This window comes from Podarcis raffonei, chromosome 4 (assembly GCF_027172205.1).
Source record: "Podarcis raffonei isolate rPodRaf1 chromosome 4, rPodRaf1.pri, whole genome shotgun sequence".
In the NCBI taxonomy this organism is placed as follows: Eukaryota; Metazoa; Chordata; class Lepidosauria; order Squamata; family Lacertidae; genus Podarcis; species Podarcis raffonei.
Genome location: NC_070605.1, coordinates 15,795,391 through 15,822,233, shown reverse-complemented (window position 1 = coordinate 15,822,233; position 26,843 = coordinate 15,795,391). Strand labels below are relative to the sequence as shown.

The following is a 26,843-nucleotide window of genomic DNA, read 5'->3' as shown; positions in this document are numbered from 1 at the left end:
TGACTACTGTAATTCACTCTACGCGGGGCTGCCCTTGAAGCTGTCCCAGAAACTCCAGCGGGTACAGAATGCTGCTGCGAGGCTCCTCACGGGGTCTCTGCCATGGGAGCATATTCACCCAGTGCTTTTCAAACTGCACTGGCTCCCGGTGGAGTACAGGGTCAGATTTAAGGTGCTGCTTTTGACCATTAAAGCCCTTCACGGCCTAGGACCCTCGTACCTACGGTACCACCTCTCCTGGTATGCCCCACGGAGGACCTTAAGGTCCATATATAGCAACACCCTAGAGGTCCTGGGCCCTAAGGAAGTTAGATTAGCCTCAACCAGAGCCAGGGCCTTCTCAACACTGGCTCCGGCCTGGTGGAACGCTCTGTCTCTTGAGACCAGGGCCCTGCGGGATCTGATCTCTTTCCGCAGGACCTGTAAGACAGAGTTGTTCCACCTGGCCTTTGGCTTAGAATCAGTTTGATTCCCTCCCTCTCTTTCTTTTTCCTTTCTCCTCCTATGAAGAGATTGCACCCTAATGTTTTAATGTTGTATGTTAATCTTTTATATTGTATTTTAATCAACTTGTTTTTATTATTGGTTGTTAGCCGCCCTGAGCCTGGTCTTGGCTGGGGAGGGCGGGGTATAAATAAAAATTTATTATTACTATTATTATTATGAGTTTGTCTTAAAATCATCTAAGTTGGTGGAGATCACTTGTCTCCTGTGGGAGCAAGTTCCCTAGTTTAGCTATGTGCTGCATGAAGTATATTCCTTCATTTGAACCTTCCAGCATTCACCTTCATTGTATGTCAATTATGATGATGATGACGACGACGACGATGATGATAATAATAATAATAATTTATACCCCACCCATCTGACTGGGTTTCCCCAGCCACTCTGATGGCTCCCAACAGAATATTAAAAACAGAATAAAACATCAAACATTAAAAACTTCCCTAAACAGGGCTGCCTTCAGATGTCTTCTGAAAGTCAGATACAGTGGTACCTCGGGTTACATATGCTTCAGGTTACAGACTCCGTTAACCCAGAAATATTACCTCGGGTTAAGAACTTTGCTTCAGGATGAGAACAGAAATCGTGCTCCGGTGGCGCGGCGGCAGCAGGAGGCCCTATTAGCGAAAGTGGTGCTTCAGGTTAAGAACAGCTTCAGGTTGAGAATGGACTTCCGGAACGAATTAAGTACTTAACCAGAGGTACCACGGTAGTTGTTTATTCCTTGACATCTAATGAGAGGGCGTTCCACAGGGCGGGCGCCACCACCAAAAAGGCCTTCTGCCTGGTTTCCTGTAACTTGGCTTCTCGCAGTGAGGGAACCGCCAGAAGGCCCTCAGAACTGGACTTCAGTGTCCGGGCTGAACGATGGGGGTGGAGACGCTCCTTCAGGTATACAGGACCAAGGCCGTTTAGGGCTGTAAAGGTCAGCACCATCACTTTGAATTGTGCTCGGAGACATACTGGGAGTTCTAGTGTAGCATGATTACTATTATTGGGGAGAATTGTAGCAAATGTTAACAACCTGAATGCATTAGAATAGCAGTGCTGTTAAAATGCTCTCTTTTATAAGTTGGATAATATCTAAAGGGACAGCATCATAGACACATAGGAAGCTGATTTACACTGAATCAGACCATTTTATCCAGCTCAATATGATCTACACTGACCTACAGCAGCTCAGAGGGTTGAAAATGGGGCCTTCTGAATCAAAGCAGATGTTCTACCGCTGAGCTAAGGCCCTTTCCCCATGATTTTACAACCCTTCCAATTTGTGCAAGGAAGACTAGTACAACAAATCATGTGCTGGAAGATCATATGATGTAGCTTTCAGGCAGATCGCTAAAGATTTGGAAGTAATTATAAAAAATGCTCTGGATTTTAATGAGCTGCACAACCTTTGAATTATGCCACAGGGCAGAAAGAATTACTGCACTGTATTTGCAAGAGCAGAGTTTTGCTAAACTAGGAGTGGGCAACATTTCAGCCACATGCAGAGGTGAGTGGTTGTTAGGGATTGCACACTCGTGTGTGCGCGCACGCACACACATGCACAAATGTATGAACCCTTCCCTTCTCTGTCTCTCTCTCTCTCATGCACAAACCACTTATGAAGAAGAAGAAGAAGAGTTTGGATTTGATATCCCGCCTTTCACTCCCTTTAAGGAGTCTCAAAGGGGCTAACATTCTCCTTTCCCTTCCTCCCCCACAACAAACACTCTGTGAGGTGAGTGGGGCTGAGAGACTTCAAAGAAGTGTGACTGGCCCAAGGTCACCCAGCAGCTGCATGTGGAGGAGCAGGGAAGCAAACCCGGTTCCCCAGATTAAGAGACTACCGCTCTTATCCACTACACCACACTGGCTCTTATGATTTGTGGAAATCATACTTTGTTATTATACCAGACCTGGCCAACCACAGCTTACTGTTTCTGATATAGTAACAAACTATGTTTTCCCACAAAAACAAAAGTAACGCAGAATATAGAAAACGAGAAGGGACAGAGATGGGAAGAGACAGTACACATACACAAGTCTTCTTTGCGTAAGAGTTAATGGACTTCACATTACAGGTGAGCTATGTTTGAACATGGAACACCGTGGTTGGTTTTCTAAAGTATGGTAAGCACAGACCATGGTTTCATGTGATATCTGAATTGACTTGAGTCACTGTCTCACACCAAGATCTTATTTGATCTTATTTGGCTGATTTGCATGTGGTTCTAAACCATGGTTAGCATGGTTCTAAACCGTGGTTAGCACCATGCGGATGAACCTCATCGAAGTATCAGAGTTACACACTCCTCTAGCCTCCTTCAAGCTGTGCGGGACAATGACCTCTGCTGAGCTTACTTGCAGTTACAAAGGATGCTGGCTGTGAATACGGGCTTAAATCAAGCAATGGTTTGTTGCTTAACAAGCCAACTTCAAACCATGGGTTATGAAGCTGGCTAGTTTAAGTAGCCATTGTTTCTTGCAAACCAGGATTAATCATTCTCAAGTAATCCTTAAAAGTAAACTTGCCAGAGTCTGCCCTAGTTGGTTTTCTAGTCAGGCTTTCTAATGCTTGTTTACAAAATGCTGAACCAGTTCATTAAATTTTTGGCTACTAACTGACTCAGATACAGTATATACATTACTTTTGTAGGGCTATAAGCTTTAATCAGTACAGTACAAACATTAAATTTAGCTAATTGGTCAGTCATCTAAATAATTGGTTAGGTCGGACAATCCAATTTTTGGTCATTATTTGGGGTGGTTGCTGTGGGAAGTTGAGGTTAATTTGGTTCTGCTGTAATAGAAAACAGAAAAGAGAATATCAAAGATGTCCTTTGCATCTAAGGGATCGCTTTTGTTAATTAAATTGCAGCTTATCTTAATCTTCCGTTGATATCTCAAAAGGCAACTCTATTAAGATTCCAGTACTATGGAAATGAATTTACATTGAATTGATTCAGTAGTTGATTAATTGGTTAAAAGACCATGGGGAAGAGATTTTCAACTGCAATCACACGGGATGTGGGATGGGTATTAACAGTTTAGCCATCCCACTAGCTCAGGTTGAGTGAGAATACTTAGTATTAGCATGCACAGTCTAAATACTAGTGTGTATGTTAATGACAAGTCTCTCTCTTTTTCATCTTCCTCTTCTAAGCATTTTAATCTCTGTGCCTCACATGGAAGCCAGCGTCTGTAATGAATGGATGGGTTCATTTTCCATGCCTGCCAGTTTCCTCTTCAAAAACAGAAGCCTTTGGGAACCCAGAGATACTCTTTAAGGGCTTAGAAAGACTGTAAGGAAAATATGAGTATTATTATGCATTAGTGTGGAGAGCATTAGAGTGTACCTTTTCTGGAGCGCAAACAGGGGTTGCATGCAAAAGTGAGATAGTCATGGCGCTTTCTTGGTCAAGGTCCCCTGACAGAGGCCTCTTTTTGTAAAATGGGGAAAGGGTTTTCTTCCTTACCTCTCGCAACTGGGAACATGCTGTGGTTCATGAACAATGCCCTCAGCGTCCAATCGGTTGTGTTGTGACACATGGAGAGCCATCCACTGGGAAGTTCACAGGTTGTCTGTTTCATTTTATTTATTTAGGCACTTAAGCTCTGCCTTTTCAAAGCAAAAAAAGAAAAGTCTCCGCAAAGCATCTCACAATATTAAATGGGAATAAAATGCAACTTTTAAACAGTAAAAAATTAATATGGCCAACCATGCAGTAGGATAGTAAGAATGGGACATGGGTGGCGCTGTGGCCTAAACCACTGAGGCTTTTGGGCTTGCCAATCGGAAGGTCAGTGGTTCAATTCCCCACTACAGGGTGAGCTCCCGTTGCTCTGTCCCAGCTCCTGCCAACCTAGCAGTTCTAAAGCACACCAGTGCAAGTAGATAAATAGGTACCGCTGCGGCAGGAAGGTAAACGGTGTTTCTGTGCACTCTGGCTTCCGTCATGGTGTTTTGTTGCACGAGAAGCAGTTTAGTCATGCTGGCCACATGACCCGGAAAGCTGTCTGTGGACAAACACTGGCTCCCTCGTCCTGAAAGCGAGATGAGCGCCGCAACCCCATAGTCGCCTTTGACTGGACTTAACCCTCCAGGGGTCCTTTACCTCTTCACCTTAGGTTAGTAATATATTTAAAGCATTCTTTTGCCATTCTAACAGACATGGCTTCCCTCCAAGATTCTTGGGAACTGTAGTTTGCTAAGGGTGCTGCAAACTAGAGCTCTGTGAGGGGCAGCACCCTTAACAAAGTACAACTTCTGGGATTCTTTGGGGGAAGACTAACATGTTTGATAACAAACTAGGTGAGAGTGTTTTAAATCTATGGCATGGATGTGGCCCCATTGCTTTCAGTGGAACTACCCTGAATATGGGCATTGCCTAGTACAACGCCTGAAAATAAGTCTCTGAATCTCCTTGGCACATACAAGAAGTGTAAAATGACCGCAGTTCACGTCAAGGGGCTTACTCTGGAAGACTTTCCCTGGTTTTGTTAGTGGAAGGGTGGAACTATCTTGATCCTCCACTACAGGCATCCGAAATCTCTTGAGATGGCCATGCCCTCCCTCTCAAGGGGCTGAGCTAGCCATGACGGGGGAAACCTATGTGAAGAATCAGTTCAATTCATTCATCTCTTTGTTGCAGTGTGCCAGGGGTGGAGAAGTTAAGGATAACAGAATCATAGAATTGAAGAGTTGATAGGGACCCCAAGGCACATCTAGTCCAGCCCCTTCAATGCAGGAATCTCAACGAAAGCATCCATGAGGGATGGCCGTCCAAGCTTCCAAGCTCTACTTAAAAACCTCCAGTGTAGGAGAGTCCAACACCTCCTGAGAGAGTCTGTTCCCTCAGAAGGTTCTCCCTGATGTTGAGTCAGAATTTCCTGTCTTGAAACTTGAAGTCACTGGTTCAGGTCCTACCTTCCGGAGCAGAAGAAAACCAGCTTGCTCCATCATCCATGTGCCACCCTTAGGAAGATAAATGGTAAGGCTTCACTGAAAGTTCACATGGTCTTTATTTCAACCGTTCAAAGGGCATAGGGGGTAGAAGAAGAGTTTGGATTTGATATCCCTCTTTATCACTACCTGAAGGAGTCTCAAAGCGGCTAACAATCTCCTTTCCCTTCCTCCCCCACAACAAACACTCTGTGAGGTGAGTGGGGCTGAGAGACTTCAGAGAAGTGTGACTAGCCCAAGGTCACCCAGCAGCTGCATGTGGAGGAGCGGAGACACGAACCCGGTTCATTAGATTACGAGACTACCGCTCTTAACCACTACACCACACTGGCTCTCATTCAAAGATGCCTCTGAAAAGAGCAGAGGGGAACATAATGGTGGTGGGGTATTGGGTTTCATGAACTAAACAAGATACAGTGGACGCTCGGGTCACAAACGTGATCCATGCGGGAGGCACGTTCACAACCCGCAGCGAGCGCCGAAACTCAGAAGTAACCCGTTCCGGTACTTCAGGGTTCGGCACAGTGCACAACCCGAAAACGTGCAACCTAAGGCGCCTGTAACCTGAGGAATGACTATATCATCTTTTTGGCTCACAGGTGTTTAAAAATCCCATGCTCACTCACAGTAGACTGGGGCTGTTTGTGGGCAGACTTGCAGCCCAGAAGCACTTTCCAGATTGAACACATGGCCCCATGTAGAGGCCTGTCCACTCTGTTCTGTCCCCTTCCATATAAAAGAGGCGGCGGGGGGGGGGGGAGTCCACTTTTAAAGGGAATTAAATTTTTGAAGAAAAAATTGGGGTGAGGTTCAGCACAGAACTAGTATATAGAGTCTTCACCCATTTCCTTTTGCAATTCCTCTCTGGTAGAATTTAGAACCTGTGTGTGTGTGTGTGTGTGTGTGTGTGTGTGTGTGTGTGTGTGTGACTGGCAGACCTCTGGCCTCTTGGGCCAAAAGGGAAATGCTAGATTTATTTGAACTTTTTCACTCCTAAGAATCCTTCAGCCCTCTTCATTTCCCTGCAGAGGTCTTGCAAAATTCACTGTGCGAAATTCTCTTGCTGTAAGCTACTGCTCTGCAAATTAATTGCATTTTTTTGGAAGGAGGTATGCTGGCATACAAGGGAATCTTCTCAGGGAGGGGGTGGTTGAACAACACATGATATAGCCACTCATCTGATTAGGCTGTGGAGAAAGATCATAAGGCATCTTATGCAGGAAATGGTAAAAGAGTTGTGTGCATTTTTGTGTGCGTGCGTGACCTTCACTTTTCCCCAAAAAGATCATGCTTCGAGTTTAGCGTCATCAATGGATAGCAGTGTTAAATAAGAGAGAAAGAATCAAAGACAGAAGTTCACTTTTGGATTTTCTGAATCATGTGAATGAATTTGTGCCCTCCTTTTTTAAAAAAGAAAAAGCCTTTTGAACAATAGCTCAGTGTTGCAAACCTGTGATATTGTCTGTGTCATAAATGGGGCAGCTCGTGGCTGTGTGCTTTTGGCCATTGTGCATTTGGAAGAAGAAACACATGATGTGTGTGGGGAGCAGAGGAATTGGGGTGGTGGATCTGGACTCTGAAAGTTGCGACCTTCCAACCCATCTTCCCGGAAGAGCTCAGGCTGGTCTGCTGCTTGGCTTCAGAGATGGAAGCAGGAGTTTTCATGCTGTGTTCCAATGGAATCTTGGGGTTCTTTGGGAGATTTCTTGAAAAGCATACCCATAATGGCAAATGAGCCTCTTTCTCAGAGCAAGAAAATGTTTCAGAATCTGGAGAACAGATTTCAGAACTTTTCTGGGGGGGGGGGGTTCCCAATAAATTTTTATTATTTTCCTTACACATTTTTCAAACAATACATGGATCAACATATCAACTTTTTTGCTCTGCCGAGTTTACAACTTCCCTCCTTCCCTTTAGCTGGTAAAGGTAAAGGTAAAGGGACCCTTGACCATTAGGTCCAGTCGTGGCCGACTCTGGGGTTGCGGTGCTCATCTCGCTTTATTGGCCGAGGGAGCCGGCGTACAGCTTCTGGGTCATGTGGCCAGCATGACTAAGCCACTTCTGGCGAACCAGAGCAGCACAGAGAAACACCGTTTACCTTCCCGCTGGAGTGGTACCTATTTATCTACTTGCACTTTGACGTGCTTTCGAACTGCTAGGTTGGCAGGAGCAGGGACCGAGCAACGGGAGCTCACCTCATCGCGGGGATTCGAACCGCCAACCTTCTGATCAGCAAGCCCTAGGCTCTGTGATTTAACCCACAGCGCCACCTTCAGCTGGTATATCCCATATCAAATCCAATCGCGCATTCTAGCTCTTTACAACTTATCTACATTGTAGGAGTTACTTCAGTCCTGCTAGTGTTTTGAAATTTTTCAGTTATCATTTAAATATACAATAAATTTACTCCAGTCTTTTTGGAATTTCTGATCGTCCTGGTCTCAAATCCTGCAAGTCAGTTTGGCCAACTCAGCAAAATCCATGATCTTCACCTGCCACTCCGCAATAGTAGGAATTTCTTGTGTTTTCCATTTTTGGGCCAACAAAGTCCTCACGATTTCAGAACTTTTCTGTACTGAATCTGTGCCTAATGTTGACATCTACCTTTGTCTTGACCAAGATCACATACCGTGCTTGGGGCTGAGCAGGAGATGAGCCTTTGCTTTCAGTATATGAAAGCAACTGCTCTCAGGGGAGGCTGCTGTAAGTGGAGCGAACTGCAGCCTCATCTCAGTAGCTGCACCACAGCACATACCCAGTCCAATATCAGGTATTATTATTTTTGTCTGTTTCCATAATAAAAAGCATTGGTTAATTTTCTCAGTGTCTCAATGCATCTAGCAGTGCTTCTCCAAACTACCCTGTTGACGGGCTTGCTTGCATTCTTTTTAAAAAGGGGGGGTGGGAATCAACCAACAGAATTGATTTTCAGATGAGTTTTGCCAAGTAATAGCTTTTCGAACGATCTGTTGTAGAGTGAATATCTGTTCACAGCCTGATCTGCTTGGGCGAGCTAACCTGGCCTATTTTCTGTATATTGGATAAGGCCATCTGTATTTTTGTTGGGTTTCTTCAGTGCTTTCTCTCTCATCTCCCATCACATGTCCCATATTCCTGCCGCCAATATTCCATTACTAAATCATGACAGTGGAGTGACCAAAATTCCATCTTCAGGACTCAGGCTCTATAATAGAGTGGTTTAACAACCAATATCTTTTCCCAGGGAACTCTGGGAATTTTAGCTCTGTGAGGAAAATATGGGGTCTCCGAACCACCCTCAGCACCCTTGACAAACTGCAGTCCAAAATTTTGGGGGGGAAGACCTGGCTATTTAAAGTGGTACAGTGGTGCCCCGCAAGACGAACGCCTCGCAAGACGGAAAACCCGCTAGACGAAAGGGTTTTCCGTTTTGGAGGCACTTCTCAAAACGAATTTCCCTATGGGCTTGCTTCGCAAGACGAAAATGTCTTGCGAGTTCCTGCGGGGTTTTTCCCCTCCCCCCCCCTTTTTCTAAGCAGCTAAGCCGCTTATCAGCTGAACCGATAAGCTGATAAGCCGCTAAAAGCCGCTAAAAGCCGCTAAAAGCGCTAAACCGCTAAGCTGTCAATGGGCTTGCTTCGCAAGACGAAAAAACCGCTATACGAAGAGCCTCACGGAACGGATTAATTTCGTCTTGCGAGGCACCACTGTATGATACTGATTTTAATGTATATACAGTGATACCCCGGGTTAAGAACTTAATTCGTTCTGGAGCTCCATTCTTAACTTGAAACTGTTCTTAACCTGAGGTACCACTTTAGCTAACGGGGCCTCCAGCTACCACCGCACCACCACCGCACAATTTCTGTTCTCATCCTGAAGCAAAGTTCTTAACCCGAGGTACTATTTCTGGGTTAGTGGAGTCTGTAACCTGAAGCGTATGTAACCTGAAGTGTCTGTAACCTGAAGTGTCTGTAACCTGAAGCGTCTGTAACCTGAGGTACCACTGTACTGCAAATGAGGTTCATGTCTGAATAGGCTTGCCTGAACAAAAACGGTTTTCAGTGAGTGATGAAAAAAGCACTGTGCTGTCTATCGGCACCAGCTTACAAGGGCAATTTGGGAGTGGTGATGTTTGTTAGCATCACACTTCCCTCCTTAAGACGGGCAGAAGCTTCCTGGGCTTTGGGAAGGAGGCACCAAGGGAACATTTAGGTGACCAGCCTAGCCTCCCTAATCCACTGACTGCACACCACGGTTGCAAGTTCCACAGATCGAAGCAGTCAAATACTTATCATCCCTGGTTATCGGCTGTCCTGGGCCATTTCCTCATTTCACTGTAAGATTCTTGCAATTACAGCATCTCTGATGAATGAGCAACCAGCTTCCTTTTAAATACATCCAGTGAGCTCAGCACCTCCCAAAGCAGTCTGGCCAGATGAGCCTGGGATGAGATTCATCTAGGCAATGCTTATATTCTCAGGCATCCAGCCTGAATCCAGGAAACAAGCTAATCAAAAGATTCCCCCCATCTGTTCAATATTGATCTTCCTTTGTGTGCAACCACTTAACGGTGTGTGCTTTCTTCGTTTGTAGGTCAGGAAAGGTTTGGGAACATGACGCGAGTCTATTACCGAGAAGCTATGGGAGCGTTTATCGTCTTTGATGTGACGAGGCCGGCAACCTTTGAAGCGGTCACCAAGTGGAAGGAGGATTTGGACACTAAGCTGAGTCTCCCCAATGGCAAACCGGTGCCGGCGGTTCTCTTGGCAAACAAATGCGACCAGGGCAAAGAGCTGCTGGTGAACAATGGCATCAAGATGGAGCAGTTCTGCAAAGAGAATGGCTTTGTGGGATGGTTCGAAACGTCAGCAAAGGTAACTTGTCCTTGCGATGTTTAAGGGGCCTGCACATCTGCACACGGCGTAAGGTTGAAGTCAGGGTAGCAAAATTGCAGCTAAGAAGCTCAAATCATATATATGACCGACACCCTTCTTTGGAAATTAAAATATTCACAGTCACATGCTTATCCAAGCATGGGATCGCAGTCTCTTCTAATTTCCAAACAACTGTATTTTCTTCTCTTTCCAGAGCTCAGCACTTTCAGCCTTCTGTATCTCAGTTAGGCCATGCCTTGCAGCTCCTATGAGAGATTTCCACTTTTATCTTCTCCTGCAGCTTTTGCTCTCTTTCTTTCAAGCAGAGAAGAACTACAACACTCTATCCAATTTAGCAGTGTTCACAGTGGATTCTAAAACACAGTCACCTTGCCTCACGTAAAATGGAGTCTCCTCCCATGTGACCAGCATTAGCCAATCCCATGAGAACTACTAGAGAACTCTCTGGAATTCAGCTACCAACCAATCAAATTTAAACACATGCATAGACAAGCATTTACAATTTCTGTGAATTAAATTACTATATTGTAATAGCTTCTGCTACTCAGCTGTGAATTCCAGTCTACTATGGTAGTGTTATGGTCCCTTCCCACAAATCACAGTGGTTCTCAGGCTGTGGGAGTTGTATGCTATATATATATATATATATATATATATATATATATATATATATGGAAATCAAGTGCATAGCACATGGAGCCCAATAGGCGACTTGTTCCATACCCTGAGCCATCATTTTGTAAGTGGCTCCACCATCCCCAGGCAACATTTTGCAGCTGACTCCAGCTGTTGGAGCTCAAGAGTTCTAGTAAAAAGTAAAGTACATTTGAAAGCCTGAAGTCTGCTTATACCTGCTCTTTGTGGGAATGTTCAGGGCAGCAGGAGAGGCTATATTGTTTATTAATATCCTTCCTAACTTGCGCTAGCAAGTTCCTTTATGTAGCAGAGTTCCATTCCCCCTTTTTACATGCACAGCAGATAGCTGGTTGCAAGCTCGTGTGAGCTTCTCACTATTATACAATTCAGTCTGTCTCAGATTAAATTGTACATTCCTGGTAAGTTCCCTTTAATCCCTCTTAAAAGAATAAAGACACCACAATCTTATTCAAAGTCAATAAAAGAAGTTTACTTACATCGGTTCACAGTTGGATTCCTGAAGGCAGACTTAGTTACAAATATGTACATGTGGATCTACCCCATATGGGGGAATAATCCTAGCGCTTCTGCTAGCTGAGAACTAGCAGAGCAGTCCTAGCTAAAAGCTGGTCAAACGAAGAAGGAAGTAAAAAAGAGAGGGGGTTGCTGCGTGACTCATCCTTTTGTTACCTGGACAGGTTAGGTCACACCCACCTTCTATCACATGCAAAAGAAGGGTGCTCCAGCCAAGAGGAACAGGAAGTTTTGACTGGCTGGACCAAACATTCCCTCGCATGTCTTCTCTAGCATTTCAAGGAATGTTGTACTTGACTGCCTCTCATGGATCACATCCCACACTTTTGACCATGCTCTGTATGCATTCAATGCAGGATCAGGGAAAAGACCCAACCAGAGGCTTATGGGAAGCTCTCAGGCAATAGCAATCTCCCCTCTTGTATTCCCTATGCTGCCTCCAATATTGCAGGTACTATTACACAGACAGGGACACGGGTGGCGCTGTGGGTTAAAACACAGAGCCTAGGACTTGCCGATCAGAAGGTCAGCGGTTCGAATCCCCATGACGGGGTGAGCTCCCATTGCTCAGTCCCTGCTCCTGCCAACCTAGCAGTTCGAAAGCACATCAAAGTGCAAGTAGATAAATAGGTACCGCTCTGGCGGGAAGGTAAACGGCATTTCCGTGCGCTGCTCTGGTTTGCCAGAAGTGGCTTAGTCATGCTGACCACATGACCCGGAAGCTGTATGCCGGCTCCCTCGGCCAATAAAGCGAGATGAGCGCCGCAACCCCAGAGTCGGCCACGACTGGACCTAATGGTCAGGGGTCCCTTTACCTTTACCTTATTACACAGACATCATCACTAGAAGCCACTGATATCCTCCATGAATTTGGTGTCCATCACTGCATCCTTTTTCGACCTGTTGACAGGTTTGCTTATTTTCCCCTTCCACTCCATGAATTGCCATTCCTTGTGATAAACTCAGCAGTTAGCATTTCCTTGCTACCCCTTTGGATACAAGCAGTGAGAGCAAGGAACATAGTGGCTTTCAGTAATTGCTTTCCCGAATGTAGGAAGATCCGGCTGCTGGGAACTGAAAATGTATTACAAATGGAGCCAAATTAGTTAGTAAGTTCAGTAGGAGAGAGTGTGAGTGTAGAACTGCCTCCAGACTCGACCAGAGCGAGCTTGGAAATTAACTACATCCATTTTTTTTTTAATTTTAAAAAATTCTAATTATTTCAAGCTCTTAAATAACTCTATCGGGCCTCCAGTGTGCTTTGGCCAACGGCAAAGTGAAACCATCCACTACGGAGTTGAGAAAAATCAAGTTTTCATTTATTTTGTGGAGGAAAGGTTTTTTCCCCATAATTCAGTTTCTCCAACACAGCCAACAACTGCCCCACTTAGGCAGCTGATTCAAGACATACCATTGCAGGGGGCTGGACTAGATGTCCCTTGGGTCTCTTCCAACTCTTAAGATTCTATGATTCTACCAAAGGAAGTACAGTGGTACCTCAGATTACATATGCTTCAGGTTACACACGCTTCAGGTTACAGACTCCGCTAACCCAGAAATAGTACCCCAGGTTAAGAACTTTGCTTCAGGATGAGAACAAAAATTGTGCTCCGGCGGCGCGCGGTAGCAGGAGGCCCCATTAGCTAAAGTGGTGCTTCAGTTTAAGAACAGTTTCAGGTTAAGAACGGACCTCTGGAACGAATTAAGTAATTAACCCGAGGTACCACTGTACTTGGTCACAGGATGGCAACATTTCTCTCACTCACGAGGTCTAGCGGTTGGTGACGCCTCCGAGAATAAACGACTTTTCTTTATAGAACTCATAAATATAACATGTGGAATTCATTTGCCAAAAAAAAAATGTGTTGGCTGCTGCTGACTCCGAAAGCTTTTCAGAAAGGATCTGGCATCTTTGGGGAAAACAAATTTATCAATGGCCAGCAGCTATGGCTGCTGAGAATTGACCTTCGAAGTTCAATGGCATTGAGTTCATTCATTTGAAGCCTGGACATGACTGGGGCTTTGGGCTGTGCATGCAGCCCCCGGTCACATCAATGAGCAAACAAAGTAGTTCCATTGACCATTGTTTCCTGTTTCCTCTGAACCTGGTAGCTATTGTTTCCAGCTTCAGAAGAGGCCAGAATAACAAAACATGTTTTAGTATGCAAAAGGAAAGGCTGTAAGTCAATGTTGTACCCTATGTTGCTTTGAAGTTGGCTTAATATTCTGGCTTGTTCCAAAGCTGCTTACCATAGTTTCCTAGTTTGGGCAAACTATACTTTCGGGAACTATAACTAGTGGAAGACTTCTTGCTTTGTTTCTCAGCTCTCACAAAGCGAGAGGTGCAGGAACTGCATGCAGTACCAAAAGCTTGCTCGTCTCTCAACTGCAATGACTACTGCAATGCGCTCTACGTGGGGCTAACTTTGAAGGTGACCCGGACACTACAACTAATCCAGAATGCAGCAGCTAGACTGTTGACTGGGAGTGGCCACCGAGACCACATAACACCGGTCTTGAAAGACCTACATTGGCTCCCAGTACATTTCCAAGCACAATTCAAAGTGTTGGTGCTGACCTTTAAAGCACTAAACAGCCTCGGCCCAGTATACCTGAAGGAGCATCTACACCCCCATCATTCAGCCTGGACACTAAGGTCCAGTTCCGAGGGTCTTCTGGCAGTTCAGTCACTGCAAGAAGTGAGGTTACAGGGAAGCAGGCAGAGGGCCTTCTCGGTGGTGGCGCCTGCCCTGTGGAATGGTAAAGGTGATTGATTTATTGCTCAGATAAATCCTGGCGTCCAGCCCGCTTCGGCTGTGCAGCTCCTTGCTAGGCCTCGGACTTCAAAGGCCACATTCCGATGCTCTGAGCAAAACGCAGAGTTAAGCAGCAGCGGTTAGAGAAAGCTGTAAGCTTCAGTGCTTTCTTCAGTGTGCTAAATAAAGTCCACTCAGGATCTTAGCAGCTAAAAGCAGTTTTATTTACAGCAGACTATCCATTGTCGAACAGCATCGTGAAAACACATCCACTCTCCTCAAAAGCGAAAGTAGAGAGAGACAAAGGGTTTAGTCTCTCGGATATGACGCAGAAGTTCCCCCCTCCCAACAGTAGGCAGGACGTACACTCTGAGCTGTTTAACCCTGTAAGCTCAGGTTCTCCTCACATCAGATGTCAAGGAAATAAGCAGCTATCTTATCTTTAAAAGACATCCAAAGGCAGCCCTGTTTAGGGAAGTTTTTAATATTTGATGTTTTTGTGTGTTTTTAATATTCTCTTGGAGCCTTTCAGAGTGGCTGGGGAGACACGGCCAGATGGGCGGGATATAAATAATTAATAATAATAATAATAATAATAATAATAATAATAATTACTACTACTACTACTATTACTACTATTACAGTGGTATCTCTGGTTGCGAACGGTATCCGTTCTGGAGCCCCGTTCGCAACCTGAGGAGAATGCAACCCGCATCTGCGCATGCGCATGACATCATTTTGAGCGTCTGCGCATGCACGAGCGGTGAAACCCGGAAGTAACCCTTTCCAGTACTTCCAGGTCGCCACAGGATGCAACCTGAAAAGATTTAACCTGAAGCAAACATAACAAGAGGTATGACTGTATTATTATTATTATTATTACTTATTAAACAGAGGTATGCTTCTCTCAACTGGTCCATTGGGTTGGATCCGAAGCTCCCCCCCTCCCACTATGAATCTGTCAGAGGGAGGCCTTTATCATAACAGCCTGCTTGTGAGTTTTCCTTGGTCTCTACGGCATGTTTGATTCTTTCAAATCACCTTGGTTGAAGCCCGTGGTGCAAAAATAAGCTCAATAGGTCTGTCACCCTCTTACCTGTGAACTGTGGGATCCGAATGGTGTCAAATTAATGGCTGAACAGGGGCTTTAGGATATCAGTTTCCAAGAGCATCAAGGAGTTGTGTGAGAACCCTGTTCCCCTCAGTCGCTGGTACCGCGCCCCTTCTGTAAAGATGGAAAGCCAGACTTGGGAAAGTTAACTATCCCTAAATATAGGCAGTTTCTTTCTTTTTGACAAGGTTGAACGTTCTAATTTGTTAGATGGCAGATACCACAAAACCCCAAAGAACAAAAAGATGCTGCCTTTTTAAAAATCAGTCTGCTTCAAGGCTCCAGTAAGTCGATCACAGATGGCAACGTTTTTGAATGTGGCTGTTTTTGTTAGAGCATTTCTGATCGCCATACACACAGAGAGACTCACACTGTTTAGTGTTGTTATAACTCTGTGTTTTATCTGAGCTGCATTAATGTGCATTTCTCTTTACGTTATTTATTGCTAATTGTTGTGTTATAGTTGTCCATGGACTGCAAATAAATAAAGTCAGTTAGTTCAGAGAAGTGGTGGCCTCTTTTCTGCATTCCTAAAGCTAATGTTGGCTCCTGGAGCGAAATAAAACAGGCACTTTTACTGTTCCAATCTTATTTCCCTCCCCTGTGCTAATTGACATGGGCGAGGCAGGGATAAAGGATTCAACATCCCCTCCCCTCTTCAAAGCATGGCTCTACATGGCTTTAATCAGCAAAATGAAAACAGGGGAATCCTAATCATGGATCTCCTGCACAGCGTCTTCATCAGCCTAAAAAAAGCAGATTTTTTTTCTTGCATAATTAGCTCTCTGGAGATTTAGGGGAATCTGCATGCAGTTGCTATAGATTTTGGAAGGAACGCCACGTCTTGGCAGGGAGAGCTCAGACATAAATCTGTAAGCTTAACCTTAGCTGTTGTGTAGCAGGCCCTGCGATAAGCTGAGTCCAAAACATGAGCTGTTCTAGTAATTAGTGCTAACGTCTTGCGCATGGCGCACAGCCAATACCATGCTCTGTCTTGATTTGTTTCTCCGTTTTTGTTGCCGTTCATGCAACGAAATGAAAGGGCTGTAGATCAGTGGTAGTTCATTGGCTTTGTGTACAAAAGAGCCTCTCCTCCTTCCGGAGGGGAGGGATTGTGAGCGGGAGACGATTCCCGCCTCACTCAGGGGCCCCCTGCCCCTCGTCACCGCTGGCGCGCCATGCCTCCCAGTTGGGCACCCAATCGGGTGACACCACAGGGCCGTGGTTTAACTGCTCAAATGCGGCCACGCCAGCTCTCCCCGCCATTGCGCTCCTGATCGTCCATGAGTCACCCACCCACCACTCCCTGTAGGGCATAGCTTCTCGCTTGGCCTTGCTATGGACCCATGGCTGGTCGCCCTGGTTGCCCAGGGGGCCTGGTAGGAGTTTTTTCCAATTGGCAAATTGGCACCGGCCTCTTGGTTTTTTTCGCCTACCTCATAGCAATCGTCACAACTTTCTTGGTATTTGGAGGTTAGGCATTGGAATGTGTTGTTGGTGTATGGAAGGGCAAGGTGTGGCCATCGCCTACCCCTTCACTTTTGGGTATTCTGTTAAAGGAATCCGGCAGTCGTGGATCCTGTCCGATGCCCTGTGTGGCGGGGGCCCATGGCACGACCCCCAGTGACATCAGGGGAGAGCTTATAGTTGTATTTGCATCAACAGGCTCCCCCTACTGGTGGTTAACCCCTCATCAGACTCACCGCTCTCCGAGTGGGTGGAGTCAATTTTCTGTGGTCCAATGCCTAAGCCAATACCTTCTCACATGCTGTAATCAATAAAGTTGTGGCCTTTTTCTTGCCCATTAACCTAATATACTGTGTCTACGTGTCTTCATTCCCCAAGCGGGGGACGGGTACTCGAATCACAAGTCCCTGGTTCAATCCCTAACAGAATCCCTAGCTGGGACTGGGAGAGGCTCCCTGTTGAAAATCCTTGAGAGCCGCTGCCTGTCAGTGTAGACAATGCTGAGCTAGGTGGACCAATGTAAAAGGCAGATTCCTATACAGTGGTTCCTCAGGTTACAAACACTTCGGGTTTTGCATTTTCAGGTTGCGGACCGTGGGAAACATGGAAGTACCAGAAAGGGTTACTTCCGGGTTTCGCCACTCGCACATGCGCAGAAGCACTAAATCACGCTTTGCGCATGCACAGAAGCATCAAATCGCGTCACATGTGTGCGCAGGCGTGGCGCTGCAGGTTAAGAATGCTGCGGGTTGCGGACGTGCCTCAGTCACAGATTACATCCACAACCCGAGGCTCCACTGCACCCCTCCTTAAGGCTGTAGGTTGCTATCTTTCTATATAATAAAAATGTAAGGCAGTCACAGTGCAGCACCCTCTGGAGGATATGCCACGCTGCATCACAGTCCTGGATTTGCATGAAATTGGAGTGCAGGAGGGGATCGAAAGGGAAGAGCAGGTTTTAAAATGGCAGTTTTGAACAACAGGAGAAGTTTGGAAAATGCAGGGATGGCGGAACTCGGGGGAACCCTGAGGATATGTGAGGGGGATGTTAGGATGTGGGTTGCTTGAGGGAGCTGTTGAGGATACGTGAGTCTGAATGAGGGGTAAAGGGCAGGATGGAGGGCTGGCAGGGTTGTGACACAAGGATGGGTAGGTGCCCTTCGTGTATACAGGTGTGTATGTGAGAGAGAAAGATTTGAATATTATGCAGGTACTATCTTAGTTTTCTACCTTGCCCCATTCCTAAGGGCAGGGGTGGATATGAACCATTTTTTAAAAAAAAGAAGAACACAGAAATGTCGGCAAGATAAAATAGCCACTTAAAATATATATAAGTGAAATCTGCCATTTTGTTTCATTTATTTAAAAATGTTTTATTAGATACATGAGCATTGCACACCCTGAAATGATCCACTGTATGTTTTCTAAGCAAGTGTGCCCCAAATACTCAACAAACACTTTTTCCCTGCAGCCCCCACACCCTAAATCTGCTCTGAGAGTTGGGGATGCTCCGGATCAGCTTTAGGTGGTAGGGGCTGCAGTCGGGGGGCGGGCATCCCATTGGTTTGAGCAGGAGTCTGTTTGTAACGTGGGTGGCGCTGTGGTCCAAACCACAGAGCCTAGGGGTTGCCGATCAGAAGGTTGGTGGTTTGAATCCCTGCGACAGGGTGAGCTCCCGTTGCTCAGTCCTTGCTCCTGCCAACCTAGCAGTTCAAAAACACGTCAAAGTGCAAGTAGATAAATAGGTACCACTCCGGCGGGAAGGTAAATGGCATTTCCGTGCGCTGCTCTGGTTCGCCAGAAGCGGCTTAGTCATGCTGGCCACATGACCCGGAAGCTGTCTGTGGACAAATGCCGGCTCCCTCGGCCAGTAAAGCGAGATGAGCGCCGCAACCCCAGAGTCATCCGCGACTGGACCTAATGGTCAGGGGTCCCTTTACCTTTATCTGTTTGTAAAGTTCTGGGTGTCCCTCAGTGAGTATGGTACCCTCCATCAGTAGAGCATGCAGCTTAATCTCAGGGCTGTGGGTTCATGATCCACATTGGGCAAAAGATTCCTGCATTGCAAGGGTGGTCCCTTCCAACTCTCCAATTCTATGATTCTGATACAGGCAAAGAAGTGTTTTCAGGGGTGTGTATATGAGATGCAGAATAGAAGTGTTGTAAGTACACAAGATTTGTGCCAGCCTTAGTGAACCTGATGATCCCCAGCTGTTTGGGGCTACAACTCCCGCCAGTGCCAGCTGGGGTTGATGGGAATTGTAGTCCAAGACAGACGGAGGACACCAGGTTGACACAGACTGATCTATGCCTATATTCAGCTGTGAGGTTTTGGAGGGCACACACTGAGCTTCATCTCTGAGAAGGAAATGGACCTGAATCCTGGTCTCCCTGCTCCAAATCCAGCATGTTTGCCACTGCACTGCACTATTCCCCCTGCATGAGCATTTCCACTGTGCTCTGCTGACATTTTCTAAAGAAGCCGTTATAAGATAGCCAGAACTACCACATAGAGATGAGATAAGTATTAGGTCGGTGCTCAGGAAATAATGGCCTTCCTTTGCAGTTCTGCTTCGCTTCCGTTGTGACACGTGGAAGCTACGTGGAAGAACTTGAGAAGAGTCTTCCGGTTCAGACCAACGTCCCATTTACTCCAGCAGCTTGTTCTCCCAGTGGCCAACCAGAAGCCTATGGAAAGCCTTCAAACAGGGTCTGAGCACCAGTGGGCAAGAGGGTTATAACCAGAGCCTGAAAACACTTTGTAAAATTCATTGCAAATATACTAGCAAAAAACCAGCTGAAAGCATCTCACTGATGAGAGCTTCTGTTTGTTTTGGCCAGTGTGCTCCTGGGGTCTTAGACTGGACCCAGAGCCATTGGGGGTATCCTCTTCTGGGCTGGATTTAGGTTTGATGAGGCCCTAAGCTACTGAAGGTAATGGGGCCCTTTAGATATCCAGCTGTCCTTTGTCAACAACAAATTGTCACTGTTTTTTGTGTTGAATATATGCCATATGGTAATTTATGGACCTAATAGGTATCTAAAGCCATTTGCGCCTAACATAGTATGTGTTTTATCAAAGTATTTGATATAGAAATGAGCACACCAGTGATATTTTAGGGAGCAGGCTAGCAGGCAGGGCCCATTACTTACATCATAGGAGCCTACACAACACAAAATACTGTTGCTGTATGTAGGTTGTATTTTAATTATTTTTTATCTTATATTTTGGAAATGTACATCCAGGGGTTTCCTTTAATTTTTTTTTGGGGGGGGCCCAAGAGAGTGGGGCCCTAAGCTATAGTTTGTTTAGCTTATACGGAAATCCGGCCCTGTCTGTTATGTCCTGCTAGGCCAAGACCTGGTGACCATGGCAACCGTTTATCTATCCTTGGCCTCATTTCAGAATCCAGAGGTCCAGATTGAGAAACATCTCTGTTCTTCTCATTGCAACAGGATACAAGCTGTTAATGAGTCGCAGTTCTTCTGAACTAAAGATTCTTTTCATTTTCCTAGCTCAGAAAGCCCCTTCTTCAGCATCGCTAGATAGGGATGGGTGAATCTGTCAGTTGGTTTCTCAAATTTGCTCATTTCCCCCCTATCTTAAATTCTTTTATATATATATATATATATATATATATATATATATATATATATATATATACAGTGGTGCCTCGCAAGACGAAATTAATTCGTTCCGCGAGTCTTTTCGTCTTGCGATGTTTTTCGTCTTCCGAAGCACCGTCCGTCGCAACTGCGCCTCTTCAAGCGGCTTTAAGAAAAAAGCGAATGAACTCGCAAGACGTTTTCATCTTGCAAAGCAAGCCCATAGGGAAAATCGTCTTGCGAAGCGACGCAAAAACCGAAAAACCCTTTCGTCTTGCGCATTTTTCGTTTTGCGAGGCATTCGTCTTGCGGGGCACCACTGTAATTTTTTATTGGTTTTACATAAATTTATACATTTTAACTTTAACCATTTCAAAACATTAAAATAAAGAAGTTCTTTCGAACCTTTGCACCTCCTCCCCTCCCTCCATGGTTTCCATTTCCAAAGTATTTTTTTCTGCATCTTTTACCTTTAGATATCTGTTATATATTCATAGTTTCCAAAGTTCATTTCACATTGCAAGTGTCATTGTATCCCTGCCAATTATTTTAACTGTTTACAGTGGTCTTTTAAATACTATAAAAAAATTATTCCAGTCTTTTAGAAATACTTGATCTTCCTGGTTTCTGATCTGGTTTCCCCCCCAATCTTAAATTCAGTTCCCTCACATTTCCGCATCAATTTGCAATTTTTTAAAGTTCTCATGAAAATTGATCATCATTTTAGTGTGAACTTCTCCTAACGTTCACATTTTTTTTCAAAGCATTTCCCCCTACTACAAGGTTATATCTATACATGCATTTTTATGCACACACAAAATGTGCATTTTTCTACACACCGCTTGAGTGGAGTTCTGTGTTGCAAAATTTGGTCAAATACGAATTTTGAAAGATGCCTGTGTTTCAGTTCGTGCATTGTTTTGGAGAGTGGAAATTATGTAGGTTTTCCTTTAAATGCAAACTGAATTTAATTTCTTTCCCTTCCCTGTTTCCAGAAACCTCCCCCTCACCCCCCCCAAATAAAAGCAGTCCAATCAGATTTCTCTTTATGCTGGAGGAATCCCAGATAAGCTCCCAGTGAACCCCAAGAATTTCCTAGCATAATTCAAAGTGGGTGGCAGAGAAAATGGGGAAAACCCACTGCTGACTTCAACTCTGCTCATGTGCAGCCCCTGACAGATTTACCTTCCTCCAGCAGAGTCTGTCCTTGACAGGGAGGGAAATTGTTCCTCACCCTCTGCTTTTCCATTGTGTAGATGTCAGTAGCTGGAGCTACCAAGGGCAGGACTGCAAATGTAAATAGTCATTGTGATTAAGTGATTAGGTTGCTGGCCTTCTGAACTGGCCTTTGACAGAACACACCCAAGGGTGGGGGGACAAATCTCTGCAAAGTCCCCCTCCCTCCGCTTCCTTGGTGCCTGTTGAACAGAAGGCAAGGACCTGGGGCAATCTCTGTTAACGGAGGGTGGGAATTAAAAGCGTTTATTTGTTCTCTCCATTTGCATCCAAACCCTTCAGACAGAACGCTTCCAAGGGCAGCTGACACAGCAGCAATCGATAAAACAATCAGCGTTACAGAATGCAATAAAACTCAAGTTACAGCATGAATCTTAATGAAAATGAGGGCGATGAAAATGATCCATTCGAGACAGGGAGGTTTTTAAATCGGCGGGGGCATCCTTAACCAAAAATATTAACTGTGTAGGTACCAGATAAGCCATTTTTTGTTGGGGGGAGAGCATTCAGCATTCACCAGTGTCACCCAACACACTTTATTTAATGAATTAACCCTTTATTGGATTAACCCTTAAGTTACAAACTGAATGATCTCTGCTGTTGCACTTCCAGTATACAGTTTTCCCTGGGTTTCAAAGGACACACAATTCCACCTTACCATAAACTGCTTGACTGTGTAAATTCTAGACACAGCTTAACATCCCTAGACCATAAGAATCATCAATCCTAAGAGATTTACGTGGCCAATCATAAACCATTTCATTTGGAAGTGGGAAGCAGCCCATGAAAACTAAAACTAATAAAGGCACATTATGTCAGCAAAGAAAGCAAGGCACCCAGATGTGACAGGATTTATTTCAGGTATTAGAAATGAAAGCTCTAGGCATTAATGTTGTGTGTTTGTTTTACAGCTGTATGAAAAATGCAAAAATTATACTGGTGACGAATTCTGAACTGCAGCCCGAAATTGCTTGAAGGCCTATTCAGTAAAGTGTCATATTTTCTCTTCAGGTTAATGTTACGATGCTCAATAACGATAAACCTGAAAGTTTTGAGCATTGTGGTGTGTGTCCTAGTAACAGAACAGAAATCCCAAAATTGTGTGCCTAAATGTGCCATGGGTGGGACATGTACCATTGAAACTATTCTAGTAGTATGTTTCTCTGCAGAATTTGTATTCCATTTCCAAAAATGCATGATAAATTGATATGGTACCTTGGTTGTTGAACGTAATCCATTCCGGAAGACCGTTCAACTTCTGGAATGTTCAACAACCGAGGCGCAATGGGTGGCCAGCAATTTCGATGGAGAAACATGCCTTGGAAGCCGTTCAACTTCTGAGGCGCGTTCAAAAACGGAAGCGTTCACTTTCGGGTTTTCAGTGTCCAGGTTCTGAATTGTTCAGCTTCTGAGACGCTTGAAAACTGAGGTTCCACTGTACCAGTCAAATTGGGTCGTGTTCGGTTTTCTATTTATGGGTCATATTACTTTCACATGGTCGGCCAAAGAATGTGTGAGCTTTCCATCTGCTTGGCTGCTGTGAGAAAAGGATACTAGGCTAGATGGGGCTTTGGTCTGACCTACCTGGGTTGTTCTTAGGTTCTTAAGTGTGAGCTTCTGAATAGGGTTGACTATGTTGTATGGTGCTACTTTGACCGGGGTAGGGGGCGTCTCCTGAAATGAGGCTGAGGAATCTTGCACCAGTGATGCTTCACTTGTTTAAGGTTCCTCCACCCAGTTTTCAAAGAGCAGAGGAAATATCAGTTGCTCAAGTTGCCTTCAGCTCAAAGCATTCTACAACACCTTGACAGTCACTTATGGTCAACCAAAGGAATTTGCAGGTCTGTTCAGAATGTTGTATGATAGACTCAAGTCCTTTGAGGTTGGTGCCTGCTCTCCATCCATCGCCACCGTGTAAGCTGTTAAATTTCACAGTGAGGTGCAAGCGATCAAGAGCCAATATCTGGCTGGGTCCACCACACACAAGCATCTCTGAACGCAGCCATGCAGTTAATTACCCTGGGATAAGTATTATAGACTCACAGAATTGTAGAGTTGGAAGGGACTCCAAGGGTCATCTAGTCCAACCTCCTGAGGTACAGTAAACATTTGCCTAATGTGGAGCTCGAACCCACAACCAAAGAGTCTCATGCTCCACCGACTGAGCTATCTCAGATGGGTGGGAGATTTGCTTCTATTCACTGAGCAGCCCCAACTTGGATTGGGCACATTTAGAAAGGGGTGTCCACATTTTCTCCAGCTTTTGAGAGCCAGTGTGGTGTAGTGGTTAAGAGCAGTAGTCTCGTAATCTGGGGAACCGGGTTCGCGTCTCCGCTCCTCCACATGCAGCTGCTGGGTGACCTTGGGCTAGTCACACTTCTTTGAAGTCTCTCAGCCCCACTCACCTCACAGAGTGTTTGTTGTGGGGGAGGAAGGGAAAGGAGATTGTTAGCTGCTTTGAGACTCCTGAAGGGGAGTGAAAGGCGGGATATCAAATCCAAACTCTTCTTCTTTCTTGGTGGTGAGGAATTTCATGGGTCCATTCTGAAAGCAGAGCCCATACTGTCCAACCCTTTCAGATAAAAAACCGAGATGTGCATCTTCCGGGATGCTCTTCTGGGCAAGTCACATGACCCACACAATGATCTTGCCCACAAAAAACACTTTTTCAGGGTGCAATCTCACATGACACCCCAAAATGCATTTTTTTGGCACTGTGCAAGATCACAGCCCCAAATAAAGCATTTTTCTTGGGGTGAGAGCAAGAGTGCACACTCAAAATGGCTGCTGCGATCTTGCATGAAAAAATGGGATGTCCCATTTTCCCCCAATCACTGGGTGGGTATGACATGCCTGTTCAGGATTCTTAAATCCAATCCAGAGTTCATTTGTTCGCTTCAATTGCCTTTGCTATATTCAGACTCCAGTCTGTGCCACTTTCCTCCTTTTGTATGTTTGCATTTCAGATATTTATACCTTGCCTGTCATGCTAAACCTTCACAAGGACAGACAAGCAATGCATCAGGTATATAACAGGATTAAAAACAGGCCAATAAATGTCAAAACAACCCAAAACAGCAGCAGCAAAAACATTAGTCCCAGCATGAAAGCCACAAAATCCGATGAGGTAGTACGCAAAATGGATCACCAATAAAGGGGGGGTGCACACTTCCTGGAAGACAGCTAGCAAGACATCAATCTGATGATTATGGGGGGCCAGAGGACAGGACCTTGGAGGCCAATCGAAGGCTTGGAAAGCTTTGCATGTGTGTAGTGTCATTGCTTTCATTATTATGGCATGTATGTTTGTGTTTTTACATCGTTAACTGCCTTGTGGTCTTCAGATGAAAGGTGGCATAGAAATTTAATAATAGGTGGTGGCCCTTAAAATAACAAGGTCCCAAACTGTTCAAACCTTACCTGTTAAAGCCAGCACTTTCAGCTGGATCCGTCAATACGCACTCAATGCTACTGGCAGAGAATTGGTGATAGGAAAGTCCATCAAAGAGCATCCAGACAGACCTCCTGGGTAGCTCAGTGGCATAGCCCACAAAGACTTTCAGAGACCTATAAGAATTATGTTTATTTGAGAATCCATCAAAAGTGCATATTTTGTGACTTTCAGAGATTTAGAAGACTTCTGTTTATTTGGTTTTGCAGAGTGCATATTTCATATATTTCATATTGTACAATGTTCTGTATAGATTACCGTATTTTTTTGCTCTGTAGGACTCACCTGACCATAAGATGCACCTAGTTTTTAGAGGAGGTAAACAAGAAAAAAAATATTCTGAACGAAACAGTGGATGTATGATTTTTGTGGTTCATGCTGTGGCCACAGACATGATATGTGATTCGACAGTGAGTTTGGGGTAGCCCAATGCAAAAATCCTGAGGATCCATGTGGATCGGTGCTTTGTAACCACATTTTTGCGCCATTGCAGCCCCACAAAGCAGTAGATGCGTGGGTTTTTTTGGTGCAGGCTGTAGCCCTGGACATGCTATGTGATCTGATGGAGAATTTGGGGTGACCCAATGCAAAAATCCTGAGGATTCCTGTGCTTTTACCTCCCCCCTCCCAGGCAGCCTCCTTTATCTCTAGAGTCCCTTATCTCCCCTGCCGATCGCTTGCTGCTCAGCTGCTCAGCGGCTTCGTTTCAACACCCCCTTCCCTCTTTCTAAAAAAAAGAGCATGATCTGCTTTTTGCCCCTGGGCAATTTGGCTCCAGGGACCATGCATTCGCTCCATAAGATGCACAGACATTCCCCCTTACTTTTTAGGAGGAAAAAAGTGTGTCTTATGGAGCAAAAAATACGGTATATAAAGAGTTTATATTGACATCGCATTGTTGTACTTGGTCATTGTGTTGCCTTTGGATACAGTGGCAGAGCAGCTGCCTTGCGGGCAGAAGGCTCCTGATTCAATCCCGGATGGTATTTCCAGGAAGGGATGGGAAAGACTCCTGCCTGAAATCATATCCAGCTGCTGCAAGTCAGTGTGAGCAATACTGAACTGGGTAGACCCGAGATCTAACTTGTGCGCCTTCTTTTTTCCTTCACCTGCAGGAAAACATAAACATTGACGAAGCTTCCAGGTGCTTGGTGAAACACATCATTGCTAGCGAGAGCGACCCAGTGCAGCCCATCGAACCCGATGTTGTCAAACCGCACTTGAATTCCTCCAAGCTCGTCAGCTGCTCAGCTTGCTTTAAGTCCTAAGTAACTTCCGAGCTGTTTGTGGACAATGGAACTGAGCAAATAACTCACGAGAGAAAAGCGTCTCCACGTAGCCCAGCCTTTGCTACTCCAGAACACGAAACCAAGATCAGGAAATTCGCATTCTTCCCCAACATGTGGTTGAAAAAAATATATATATCAAAGTTGTTGCTTTAAATTTTTTTGGATGGTTTGCCTTGTAGGGTCCCCCCCAAATGTTTGATATTCACAGTCTGGGCTATTTCTCTGAATCATCACAGCTCAGCCAAGGTGCTCTCTTTAAGAAGGCTGAGATATTACATTCATTGCTTCTTTTGTGAATACCTGCTTGAGGGAGACTTTAAAATTTGCTTTCTGGGGATACATCACAGTTACAAGCATACCCACAGAAAGCAAAATTATTTTTTAAAAGAGTTGAATATCCACAGCTATTTTGCGAGAATATATGA

At 45.0% G+C, this 26,843-nt stretch overlaps 1 protein-coding gene across 1 annotated transcript in view; it reads left to right on the top strand.

Annotated features, from left to right (window-relative positions):
- Nucleotides 1-26,572, top strand: part of RAB38 (RAB38, member RAS oncogene family) — a 33,359-nt gene extending 6,787 nt beyond the window's left edge. Inside the window, exons 2-3 of the mRNA XM_053385548.1 lie at nucleotides 10,031-10,311; nucleotides 26,245-26,572. Coding sequence (XP_053241523.1) covers nucleotides 10,031-10,311; nucleotides 26,245-26,397 — 434 coding nt within the window. The 3' untranslated portion in view covers nucleotides 26,398-26,572. The remainder of the gene's footprint in view (nucleotides 1-10,030; nucleotides 10,312-26,244) is intronic.
- The last annotated feature ends 271 nt before the right edge of the window (nucleotides 26,573-26,843 follow it).